The following is a 13,349-nucleotide window of genomic DNA, read 5'->3' on the forward strand; positions in this document are numbered from 1 at the left end:
TACATGTTTAATATTTATTAAATAACCAGCGATTCGTGCTTTGGTGCAGAGCAAAAAAGTTGCAGGGAAATCTCAATACCTATATGGCGAGAAATTCTAGTACTGACTTCCCATGGATATATACAACAATCGATATAGCATTAACTGCCTACTTGCAGGTTGTGCGTGGAGGGAAGGATGATCCTTTCAAAGAGAGCAACCTAATTCAAGATGTGTCTAAATTGAATACAAGACCACCATGTTCTGCGTTCACCATTCCACTTCTACATGTAACAACCGACGATCTTAGGGCCCTATTACATGAGCGCCGCCGAATATACCTCAGGGTTTGCGAACTAGCCGACCATCCTTCTTTACTGGGTTTCTGTATGAGGCAACGAAGGATGACGATGTTGCCCGACCAGTATGCATCCCACATACAGGTTCGTCATTTTCTATTTGATCACCATAGTTATCTTATTGTTATTGATTCGAATACCCCTCTTCTGCTTTAGGCGTTCCCAAAAGACGCAGAGTTAATCAATAAAGAAATACCACACCTCTTGGCAATGCAAAAGCTCTTCGGTGGAGGTGTGCTGCCTGTTTCGCGTCGAAGACGACGAAGATCAGCGAACCCAAAGGGTACAAGAGCTGATGACAATTTGATGCCACTAATGCCTCGGTGTTCCACCAGCCACACAGGAGAAGGTTCAACTCACACTACAAGAGCACGTCCTAGTACCGTGATACTTGAAGACGACGACGATTTCATGCCACCAATGCCTCAGCATTCCACCAGCCACACATGAGAAGGTTCAACGAACAATACAAGAGCACGTGCTCGAATCGTGATACCTCAAGACGACGACGACGACGACGATGATTTCATACCACCAATGCCTCGGCGTTCCACCAGCCATACAGGAGAAGGTTCAACGAACAATACAAGAGCACGTACTCGAACCATGATACCTCCGGACGACGACGACGACGACGATTTCATGCCACCTATGCCTCGACGTTCCACCAGCCACAGCCACACAGTACAAGGTTCAACGAACAATACAAGAGCACGTGCTCGAACCGTGATACCTCCAGACGATGACGATGACGATTTCATGCCACTAATGTCTCGACGATTTCGCTAATCTACATCATCACTTTCCATCGCTATTTTAAGATGATCACTGATACAAGGGTTAATGTGGCGCATGTTGGAATATACCTTGTTAAGACTGTCGGTCGCCTTAAAGATTGCTTTTTTACTCATACATTTTGAAATGTACAGTTACATTAGCAACAAATTTTTAATCTGGTTACATAAAATACACACCCAAATCACATGAAATGCAGAGCGAAGCTGACACGAAGAAAACATGTATTTCGGCACACGGTGTGCCGAATACAACGCTTTTGCTGTATTCGGCACACGGTGTGCCGAAAATGACTTTTTCGGTACATCGTACTTCGAAATTCGTTTTCGGCACACCGTGCGTCGAATACATATGCTAAATTCGTAAATACAGAAAATAGTTATCTATTTCGATAAATATAGTCACGTATATTGTATAAAATCGTATTTTTGCCTTGTGATGCTGGTCATAGCTCATCCACGGCGACACTGTTCATCGCGGATATCCAACCTTTTGAGCAAAGAGAAGGTCTGGCAGCTGTTTTCGCGCTAATTGCTCAATCTATTGTTTGTTTGACGAAGAAAGAAAGTTACTCGTTTTTTTACCGGTGCCTTCCAAATTATATGGATTTTATAGGAGTCTAAGGGATGCAGACGAGAGAATCGAACCCGTCAGCTTAACTCTACCTTAGTCTTGCCACCACGCTCCGTGTGTGTTTGCATGAAGCTACTTGTTTGCCAAAACGAGATTTAAAGTATATAAGCTCATGCGTTCTCATTGCACGGAACAGAAAAAAGAGCGAAAAAAAGTTTACTGCCCCCAATCCCTGCCTTTGCTGCACGAGAGGCTAGTTATCATGCTGAAAAAAAAAAACGGAGACGAAAGTTATGGCCAGTATCCGAACGTTAAACCGGTAAGCCGGTGGCAACGTCAGTTCTGCCCCCTGCCCATCGCCACCATTTCGACGCAGCCACCATAAAGCCAGCCCCCAAAACACAGGCCCGCATCGGCTCCCATGCCATGCCATGCCAAAGCAGGACAGCGCAGCCCAGAGCGCCGCGCCGCAACGTGCACGCACCCCCTCTCCTTCCTCTCCTCTCCTCTCCTCTCTCTTCTCGCTTTGCTTTGGCGGAGAGGACGACGAGTCACCGCTCTAGCTTTAGCCCACAGCGACAGAAATCGAGCCGTTGGTATGCCGACACGGCGATTCCTCGCCCAAATGGAGCAGTCACTGCACGGTCACACGCGGCCACGCTGAGGTGTTCACAGGGAAAAGGAAAAAGAAAAGAAGGGGAGAAATGAACCGACGCCGCCTCAGCTGGTCGGTGCTCGCCAATAAAAAGGGACGCCTCGGGGAGCTTGACGACACTGCACACCACTCCCCACACCGAGCTGTCCCCATTTCGCACTAGTAGCGCTCTCTCTTTCACACACACAGGGTCCAGAGAGCTCGAGCTCTTCCTGCCATGGCGGTTCCACTGCTGCTTCTGCTCTTGCTGGCCATGTTCACAGGCTCAGGTGAGCTCCGGATCTGCAGCTCTCTCTGCTCAAAGCGTTGCCTGTGTCGAGTTTGCTGTCCCATTTTGCTTTACCCCTGCCCACTTGCTTCTTGAAATGTACTGCTCTTGAGCTCCGACCGTGTGCAAGTAGAGAACGAGGCTCACGATATTCTTCAAATCTTCTGCTCTTGAGATATGGCTAAACCTCCTTGTGCTATCTGGTTCGTCAGATTTTTGTTGCTACTGAGGATTCTTAGGTAGGAAAAAAACAATTTAGTTTGCGGTTCCCTCATTTCTGTGCATAGTTAACCTGCCCAAGAACAAAGATTACTTCAGCAAAGTGAAGAAAGCTCCGAACCCAAACAGCAATAGACCAAGAAAAGCCTTCGATTTCTGCAGTATGAAATCACATCGTCATGGTTGATTTGAAATCACATCCTCTCTTTTGTGTACAACGACAGAGGGGGCGTTCTGCGTGTGCAAGCCGGGCGTGCCCGACGCGATGATGCAGAAGGCGATCGACTACGCCTGCGCCAAAGGTGCCGACTGCACCCAGACGATGCAGAACGGGCCGTGCTACAGCACCCAGAAGCAGGTGGTCTGCTCCTACATCGTCAACAGCTACTTCCAGAAGAACGGCCCCGTAGGCGCCACCTGCGACTTCGGCAGCGTCGCCACCCTCACCACCAGCGACCCCAGCTCCGGCAACTGCAAGTTCGCCTCCGGCACGAGGTAAGAAAGCTCCGTCCACCCCATGTACTGCACTTCTGTACTACTCCTACTTGTTAATATTTTCTTCTCAGGATCTGGAGGTTTAAATATTTGTGATCTGAGTATCTTCAGCACGATGCAGTATATTTGGGTACTTACAGTCCTCGACCGGTGTCTGGTCATTTGGCATGCTTTAATTGGATTATTTGCGTTGCGCACGGCCGTGCACACACAGATGTTAGCTTAATTCAACGAGGCCATTGAAAGGTTGGAAATGGCAAGTCGTGTGTCATGCTGCAAATTGCAAGGTTGTAATGCTAAATCTGAAGAAAAAACAATCTAGTAAAAGTCCCATCTTTAGCAACCTGCTTTGATGTTTCAGGCGTATAATAAAATCTGCATCTTTCTAGTAGTAGCTGCAGGATAGTAATGTTCGCATATCGTTGCTGGCATACAGTTCTTGCGTCCATGTGAAAATAAAGGTGTCTGAAACGGATCATCTAGTTCGAGCTTAAAGCAATGTCTTTTCCAAACGAAAGCGGCCGACCGGGCAGTGGCTTTTCGAAACGAAAGCAGCCGGCCGCGGTCCCGCCCGGCCGGCCGCCGTGTTCACCCAAAGAACTTCACATGTGCATTGTGTCAATGCATCTGTACTTTGTGCATTCTTCAGTAACCATAAACGGAGCTTTCCCCATCTTCCTAAGCATATGCCCAGATTTTTCGTTGCACGATACCTAAAGTTCCTTGCACAGCAACTAAAGTACCCTGCTTTCTATTCCTTGTGCAGCGGCGTAGGCACCGGAACGGGCACAGGCACAGGCACAGGCGCCGGGACCGGTACCGGAGCAGGCACCGGCGCCGGTACAGGAACCAGCACCGGAGCAGGCACGGGCATGGGCGCAGGGACCGGAACCAGCACAGGCACCGGTGCCGGCACGGGGATCACAAACCCAGGAAGCACCTTGAGCCCACCGTTTGGCAGCGCCTACGGGCCATCGGGCAGCAGCGCGGGCCCGGACTACAACGAGGCCGCCGCGCCGCTCTTCGCAGGGCGCCAAGTCCTTGCGGCGCTCCTGGCCACCGCCGCGCCTCTCCTTTTCCGCCTCGTCTAATCGAAAGGTGAGAAGCCAGGCGCCGCATGCTGTCCACGGTTGGCTGGCGGCGGCACAAAGGGCGCTCAGTGGATTCCACGTCGATCAGTGTAGTAGCAGTGGCCTCTGCTCCTGTATTATTATGCAACTGACCTCTCCGTCCCTCGTCCTGGTGGCCGCCATGTGGTATTGTACTACGAGCAGTAGAGATCTAGGGATTCTTTTGTAGTTCGGGACATACGTGTCGTCGTGTTTTCAGTCTTTTTTTTTTGTGTTGTCGCTATGGACTGCTATGCTGGTGTTGGTGGCTACTTTTCATTCTGTTTCGTCGAGGTCGCTATCGACTGGCTACTGCTCGTGCTTCTTCACACAGTCGGATCACATGCCTCGCATTACGCTGCGCCGCTCATTGCCTGCCTCGCTCGTTGGCGATCTCCGGTGTGAGCATGGTGTGGGAAATTTCGGGTCGAGTACTGATCTACTGGAGGCGTGATGATTCCAGTTTGAGCCGTAGGGCTCTTGGCCCTGGGCGAGGTTTCTATCGAGCAACGTGTCCAGCGAAATACGCCGACACCGGCACAGGAACCTCGCGAGAGATGATCTCTTCGGAATCCGCGACTGGGACCAGCCCCACCAGGATACCAGCTGCGCGGACGGGATTGGATCCGGAGAGACGGTGACCCTTGTCGCGGCTAGGGATGCTCGGAATCCGCGACTTGTCGATCCTCGCCTGCGAATGCTTCTCCATCCCATCCCGTCTCTGTTTAGCTAGTAGAAAATTTTCTCCTGTTTCATTCTGGTGAGAAATTTTACGGCAATTAGTTTACTAAGATCATCTTTAATAATTATCTTAAATTTTTATCCTTAAAAATACTATTACACAATCACCTATCACTATTACAGTATTTTTTATTTTTTTTTATCCCCAGCAGCTACCATATTTCTTACATTCTACCCCTCTTTTTCTCTCTCCGGTCCCGCTATCAGTCTCTGTAAACAGTACAAGTACAGTATCGCTACAGTAACAGACGTGGTTTCCTTCCTCCCGCGCACTGGCAATCTCTGCTAACAGTGTTGCTACAGTCTGCTACAGCGTTACGGTGCTACAGTACCTCTGCACAGTTATAGCCGCAGCACTGTAGCACCGGGTACCGATTCTGCTCGAGTTGCTACAGCACGTGAACAGTCCCCCCAAAACACTGTACTAATCGAATTTGCAAATTTGCTTCCTCTGCCCGAAGATGGTCTAATACGAATATAAAATTAAATCCTAATTAACTATTTTTATATATTAATAATATGACTGGAGTAATTTATTGATATATACGAGGTTAATTAATATAAGTGGTATAAATATAGTAGGTTAAAAAAAAAGAGTAATTTATTATTTTTTTCTATATAATGCCATATTTGTATATTTATATATTAAAAGATATGTATACGTGTGACATTGAGATACAACTAGGAGTGGGGACAGAGAGTTTTTCCGTCTCCATCCCCATATAAGATGGTGGGATCAAATGTTTCTATACCCATCCCATAATAAGGGAATTCCACGCGAGTTACTGGGAAACGAAGCCTCATTGCTATCTCTAGTCGCGGGCCAGGCAACCGTGAGTGAGTGACAACACAAATCGACACAGGGTGCGGTCATCGCACCGCTACCGCGCCGGGGTTAAGGTGTGTTTGGTACATTGGATATTCTGATGGGATAGTGCGATCTAATTTAGGAGCGTGTTTGGTTAGAGGACGGTTTAAATGGAATGACTAATTTAAGAGAATATTTTTCTAGATGCTAGGACTCTTCTATTAGGATAAATTAGGGATGGCAACGGGTATACTCCCATCGGATTTTGTTGGAACAGACCCGATCCAAAACCCGATTCATCAAACCCGATCCGGCCTCGAACTCAATACCAAGTGCAAAACCACCCTCGCCCTAGCCCCGACGGGGACCCAAAACCCGATGGGGCAACCTGAAACTTGACAGGCTCGTCTTCCTCGCGCGACGGCGTAGCTCCCTCATTGTTGGCCTGCCGCCTTCCCTTGTTGCGCCTCCCGCACCATTGCCCTCTCTTGCCGCACCGTTGCCCTCCTGCACCGCTCCTTCGCCGCGCCTCCTGCTTCGACGGTCCCGACACGAAGGCTGGCCAGAGCACATCGCTTCAACGGCCACATCACGAAGGCAACTCGACGACGCGATGGTCGGAGATATCTCAACACTGACATAATAGCTCGATGGCTGGCTCCCATGACGGAGCCCGCAATGGCTGATCAACAGGGGGGAACAACATACCTCCTACAGATCCGAGGAGCTGTGGCCATCCAGATCTGCCATCGTGGCCGTGTCGCGCCTCCTGCAGATTCGCCAACGCGGCCATCGTTGCCACGCAGTGGCTGTCCAGATTTGCCACCGTGGTTGTGCCACGCCTCCTGCAGATCCCCGTTGTGACCGTCGTGACCGCCGTGGACCTCCGGCACCCTCCCTCACCATGCCTCCGTCACTACGCTACCCTCGTCGTGCCTTCAGCACCAGCGCCTCCCTCGACGCTCCTCCCACACTGCTCCCTCCTACACGCTGCAGTCGAGGACCGAAGGCGTGGCGAGGACGATGGAGGACCTGAGGACCCGAGGACTGGAGGAGAGGGAGGGGAAGGGAGGAGGAGAAGGAGCCGAGGAGGACGGCGACGATGATGCCGGCTGCAGTCGCTGCACGCTGCACGCGGGGGACGAGGATGGGGAATCGGAGGAGCGGAGAGCGAACTAGGTGGGGTGGGTGGCTATGACAGCCCAAATTCCTTAATCAGGTAATTAAACATCATTAGCATCATGTTTAATTGTTTTGAGCAATTTTGGACATGCAATTTAAATCAAACATAAAATGTTAAAATTAAAAGTAAGTGATGCTTGGTAAAGCAACTCACAATATTGCTATAGAAACTAGGGTTGGAAACACTTCTAGAAATTAGTCCATGCCATATGAAGAATATAAATGAATTTTCCCAAATTTTTGGGATTTTTTTTGAAGGCAAAAAAATTAGAGCAAAATGGAAAAGGATGCATTTTTGAGGAATTTTAATTTGAATTTGGCTCAAGCTTTTTGGACCAAACCAATTCAAATTGGTTACACATGAAATGTAAATTCACACAAATATTGTCCCTTGGAAAATCTCCAATTGGATCAGTAAAGTGGTAGGGGATATTTTTCTCGCGCGGTCACTGTTCACTAGGCCCACCTTGTCGTCCTCTTCGCTCTCTGTGCCTCTCAACCACACTGCTCTCTAGCGGCCACCGATTTTGTTGACTTGGGCGGCCAGCCACGGCGCCGGACAAACCGGAGCATGACACCGAGGCGTGGTCGCGATCCTTATCCCTCATCCTGCCTTCATTTGCTCTTTTCTCTCTCACTGCTCCCACTCACTCGGCTGCTTTCGAGTAGAGCAGCGCCGCACAGTAGCATGCCGTGCCACCAGCGAGCTCCCTTGGAGCTCGAGCCACAAGAAGCACCAAGGAAGGTCACCGAGCCAATTCCTGGTCGTTTTCCCCTTTTTCCTCGGCCGAAATCGGTGCGCCGGTGCTTCTTCCTCGTCTCCAGCCGCCTCTTTCCGCACCTCACCGCCGAGCCATCAAGCCACCGCCTCTCCGGACGAACCAACATCGTTGTGAGCTTCCCTGTCCACCGTAGATCCTAGAGCGCGCGTCCATTTTTCTTCGGTGCGTCGCCAGCCCGTGTCTCCATAGCGACCGAGCTGACGCCGCCCATGGCCGCACGCCACCAGCCTAGTTCTGGCCGGGCCCATCGACTGAAGAGCGTGCCATGTTCGTCGTCCTGCGTAGAAGCTTGGGGTGTCCTCGGCCGGACTGTTTCGACCATCATTTTGCCTTTGGCTTGCCGAACCACGTTGTCGCCGTGTTGCCTTTGCTGTGTCCCGCCGCTGGCCATCCTCCGGCCGTCGTTGGTGATCGCATGTGCCTCAGTCGAGTCCATGTACGTGCACTAAAGACACTGCTGCCCTCCCCGATCGCATGCATTGTGCCGCTCGCCGCCGGCAAACCGCGCCAGAGCCGTCTGTCGGCCAGCTTGAGCTATGCAGCCATGGCTCAGGGCCGTTTGACCCAAGTCAAAAGTCCGGGCCCATGTTTCATGATTGTGGTTAGCTGACTCTGAGTAGAAAAAAAAGGTTTATGGGTTTAAATAACCGGTTAAATAAAAAAAAAGGGAAAACATAATTGTTTTTGAATGGTTAAATCGGCTGAAACATTGTAAAATGCATAAGAAGCAATATATGGCTCCAAAAATTATGGAACCAATTTTGCTAGCCTTGTTTTGTCATACTCTTCAGGTTAAAAAATACTATGAAATATATATTGGATATCCTATAATTAAATAAATGTGTTTAGGCTTTAATAAATGGGTAGAACCTATATTGAATTGCATATCGTCTACCTTGAGACGTTGTATCTCCATATCCTTGTAGCCTGGGTAACATGGTCGATGTCTAAGAGTCGTTCGAAATGCTTAGCAATGCATAGGTCCTCGGTAGAAGTCGAGCAATGGTGCCGCTATTGTTCACGAGCCTAGGGCTTATTTTATCCTTCACAAGTACTATGATGATGATGTCGATGAGGTGTGAGGATGAGACGAGATGTAGGCGGTGTTAGGAGTGTTTTCTGCTCAAGAGGAGTTCTCGGGGCAGTTCGGGGGAGGAACCCAGACATCGTAGGCCGCTTTGCATCGTTTAAGCACCAATCGTTGGTGTTGTTGGCTCTAGCACTTTTCATACTATCCATATGCTGATCTAATGGTAAGTTAAGCCGATTATCATACATCATGCTAACACTTGCGGCTCTATGATGTGTAAGAGGAAAAGAATGAGGAGAAGCAAGGTGTCGGGGAGCTGGAGCATGTCCATGACTTGCTCACGGTAACCGCGGTGCCATAAGGGCATGTGCAAGTGGTAGTTCTGGGTATGAGAAAGGTTATCACGAGTACCCCTTGTGTATACTTTAGCGAGTAGCACAAGTTGAATGGTTCCCGTGTTGTGTGGGTAAAGTTATACCCCCTGCAGGGTGTAAAAACAATTCGAATTGCCGTGCTCTCGATCATGTGCATGTTTCTATCCATCTGCATCGGTCGTAGGGTCACAAGTTGTGGATTGGAGTTTGGTATGTGGGAGTTGGTTAAGATGGTTATATTTACACTTATGGTTTTTTTTTTTGGTTTCAGTTACATACATGTTTATGTGGGAAATTGCAGGTTAGAATGGTAGTTTGTTTAAGTTTAGATACTCACACATAGATGTTTATGTTGCGACCGCATACAAAATTTACTTAACTTTGTGGCATTTTTCCTTTCTATTAGTTCAATGCATAATTTTTGGAATCGAGATATTTATATGTGTTCTATATGGATTAAGTCTTACGAGTACCTTCGTACTCACACTGCTTTTTCAGGTTCTATCGGTGAGAAAGAGGTGGTGTTTGGCTACTTCATGCCTGCCGATGTTGGTGGTGGGCATGATTAGTGCATCCAACTCTAAGTGACGTGCTTTGGGGTGGAGCCTATGGGCGTACGGCTTCATCTAGGTTTTATTGTTTTAACTTTACTTTCCGTTGCGTAGTATCTCTGTAAACTGTTGTAAATGATGCTTCCCTAAAGGCTTGTAAGCTAACTTTAATTACTCGCTCTTTCTTAAGCTTTGTTGTGATAACTTATATTGGAAAGTCATGTGTTTCTATCTTGGGCACAAAACACGTGCCGGGACTACCGGGATGATTTTCTAGTTATGCATGGAGGTGCAATTGTGAATAATGATCCTTCTGATGATTAATTAGAATATTGTTTGGACAGTTCCTCACAATGGCTACCTGGCTGGGTGAGTGGCGTGGCTCGTGGGCCGTCTGCCCGTCCAGCTATTGGGGTGGCCTCGGGTTTCAGGTGGCACTTGTGGGTGTTAAATAGGACCCGGACATGAACTTGGTTCAAGTCGAGGGCTCGACCTGATGGCCCTTTGGTGCCGTTTTTTCACCCGAACCCGACCCTATCGGGTCTGAAACTCGCAAGGACCTGACCCGACAAGGCCAATTGCCTTCCTTACGACAGACGGGTTTGGGCCCTTTCGCCTGTATAGAGTGCAAATGGGAAAAATTCTCCTCCCCCGTGTCGGGTATAGTAGAGGCGGAGACGTTTTTCTATCCCTACTCTCAGAGATATTTAACTATTTACCACTTTTATCAGGTGGCAATTCACGCTTTCGTTGACATGTGAGGTCACTTGAGTCACTGATAATGGACCAGGATGGTAAATTTGTTGCCACTAACATGATAAGAGTGATAAGTAGTTAAATACCCCTATTCTCGGGACACGAGTCTTTGACCCATGGGTTCTATATGTGTAACTTCCAAGATTTCAAAAAAGAAAAACTAGAAAATTAAATAAAAGAAAAATTTAAACCTTTCCTTTTTCCTCCCCTCTCTTGGGCTCTATCTGGTCTGTTCCTCCGGCCCAATGATCTCCCAGCCCATCTTCATTCCCTCTCTCCCGGCATCTTCCCCCTCTATCCCGCGTCGGCCCATCTCTCCCTCCAGCCCACTTCCCTCCCCCTCTCCCCTGCCCCAGCCCAGCCGCGCCTCTATCTTCCTCCTAACGCGGGCACATCACCGCTCCCCCCCCCCCCCCGCCTTGTCCCTTTCCTCGCAATAGGACACGGCGACCACTCCCGGCCCCTACCTCCCGCGTGCTCCCTCTGAGACGGCAGCATCGTGCTACATGCCAGCCGCTGAAGAACCGCGTCGCGCGCACAAACAAAGCGCTCTCACGCCTGGCCCCTAACCCGAGCCCCTCCCGAGCTCGCCAGCCCCTACCTCCACGCCGGCCGCCTCCGCCTATGAAAGGGCACCCGCCCGAGCCTTACCACCCTAGCCTGCTGGCATCCTGAGCAAGGTAACCATCCCCTCGCCCTCCCTCACTCCCATCTCTCTCTCTCTCCCCCGTCGGGCACCGAGCCTCCCCTCTCCCTCGATCTCACCCGCCGGCTCAAATCCGTCGCTGTCGAGCTACCAAGAGCGTCCCTGCCACCTCCTCCACCCTCTCTCGTACCTCTCTCCCCTCCTCTGGCCTCTTCCGAGCTCCCCGAAGAGCTCCTTGAGCCGCACCAATGGCGGCACACCGCCAAACCTCCGCGTCACCTCTTCCGCCCTGCCACCTCGCAAAACGGGTTCCCCGTGCTTTGGCCTTCCTCCCCATGACCTCATCATCGAAAATGGCGACCGGATGGCCGTTCTGGCGAGGCTCCGGCGAATCCTTCGCCGAGGGGCCGCATCTCGGCAGGCGATGCTGCCCGATGTCGTTCGGCAGTCGATGCCGTCTCCGTCGTCGTCCCACTCTCTCTCTCTGTCTCTGTCTCCCTCTCTGTCTCCCTCTGTGTGTGTAAATCTGACAGGTAGGCCCGACCATCGACGTCGTCTGGCGTGTCGTCACTCCCTGGGCCGCCTCGGCCCGCAGGCCAGCCCAGCAGCACAGTCACATCCCAACTCTAGCCCATTCGCACAATATCAGCCCATCTCCCTAAAACCAGTCCAAATGAACACTGACAGCCCAATAGCACGGTACAAGCCGGATGAAAAATTCCAGATATCCCTTTTTCTTTTTCTACATTTAATTTTTGAAAGACTGTTTCTCCTCCGTTTCAGCTCCAAATTCGACGATTCTTTTCCCAATATTCATCAAAATTTAAGCCTCTCCATTCTCATCAGTTTCATAATTTTTGAAGTTCATTTGTATTTATGCTTGTATTTATTTTGTTTTTGTGTGCCGCGCTGTAAAGACAGGAGCGTTCGAGCAGTAGGAGGTTCTGGAAGCGCAGGACCCCCTCGAGGACTTTAGCGGAAGAAAGTACCAATCCATTTTCCGTCGTTGATCATATTGAATCCATATTTTATCATCACAGTTCGTAGCAACTGTTTTTCCACCAAATAATTGTATAAAGTATATGTATTATTCATCGGCATAATTTAAATTGTGATCTAGTTATGTTCTATTTTAGATTAGCTAGCCTGATTTTTGTTTACCTCAATATAACATCGGTAACCCTAGAATTACCATCTCTGCAATATTAATTGTGCTAAGATGAACCCCTTGCTACTAGCATGTTTAGGATTATGTATTACACTATTATTTCATGATTTACCATAATTAGTTTTGCGAACTGTGTGTAAAAGATGGTGCTTTGTTGATGTATGAATTATCGGGATGGAAAGACTTACCAAGTAACTAATAATAAAAGAGAATTTGTTAGAGTTGGGACAAATCAGGGTACCCGTCGGGAATGTCTTGGGAGTTTAAATGCTACATGTGTGGCATGATTAATGCGGAGATGTTTTCCTTAGCTTGATTAAGGACCGAGTTGGTGTAACATCTTACCTAGTTTTCACAGTACATCCACTCAATCTTGTATGCGGCAGGGCTTAGTTTAGACCCTACTAGCTAGTCTACTAGTCGTCCGGAGGCAGGAGTGCAACGGGAGGTCAATGAGCAGGTGCAGGTTTGTCGATCCGGTTGGTGGACTAGATTGTAGGTCATGAACCGCTGGTTAGCTCCCGTAGGTGACTAGTGCGATGATGCTATTTTTGAGTCGCACTGCCACGATGGTGGTATCTTTCTAAACTCAGTTTGTGGGTAAATTGTACCACTTTGCAAAGGTAAAACTATTCGAATAGACGCGTCCACGGTCATTGACAAACTACGATTCAATCACAATAACTGGGTTGTGTGTATTTTCCTTGGAGTGTGAGTGGGCAAGGTATGCCTGTTTTTTAAAATAGGTTCGACAGTATGTCATGAGTTGACATGGATGGAGTGTCCGGCAACATTCAAACTTGGGCACTAGTGACCTTCCACCACATCCGAACCCCTCCTTCATTTAAAAATGATAATA

At 49.1% G+C, this 13,349-nt stretch overlaps 1 protein-coding gene across 1 annotated transcript; it reads left to right on the forward strand.

Moving 5' to 3' along the window:
• Positions 1–2,426: 2,426 nt before the first annotated feature.
• Positions 2,427–4,739, forward strand: LOC133929210 (PLASMODESMATA CALLOSE-BINDING PROTEIN 3-like). The gene is made up of 3 exons (XM_062375880.1): positions 2,427–2,630; positions 3,073–3,343; positions 4,110–4,739. The coding sequence occupies exons 1-3, from the start codon at positions 2,579–2,581 to the stop codon at positions 4,432–4,434; spliced, it is 648 nt and encodes a 215-aa protein (XP_062231864.1). The 5' UTR covers positions 2,427–2,578; the 3' UTR covers positions 4,435–4,739.
• The last annotated feature ends 8,610 nt before the right edge of the window (positions 4,740–13,349 follow it).

Source organism: Phragmites australis, chromosome 9 (assembly GCF_958298935.1).
Source record: "Phragmites australis chromosome 9, lpPhrAust1.1, whole genome shotgun sequence".
Taxonomy (NCBI): domain Eukaryota; kingdom Viridiplantae; phylum Streptophyta; class Magnoliopsida; order Poales; family Poaceae; genus Phragmites; species Phragmites australis.

Bases quoted from the DNA above. Each gene is read 5' to 3' on its own strand.
- LOC133929210 (XM_062375880.1), top strand. From the start codon at position 2,579: ATGGCGGTTCCACTGCTGCTTCTGCTCTTGCTGGCCATGTTCACAGGC. The intron at 2,631-3,072 runs GTGAGCTCCGGA...GTACAACGACAG, and splicing joins GGCCATGTTCACAGGCTCAG to AGGGGGCGTTCTGCGTGTGC. The intron at 3,344-4,109 runs GTAAGAAAGCTC...TTCCTTGTGCAG, and splicing joins AAGTTCGCCTCCGGCACGAG to CGGCGTAGGCACCGGAACGG.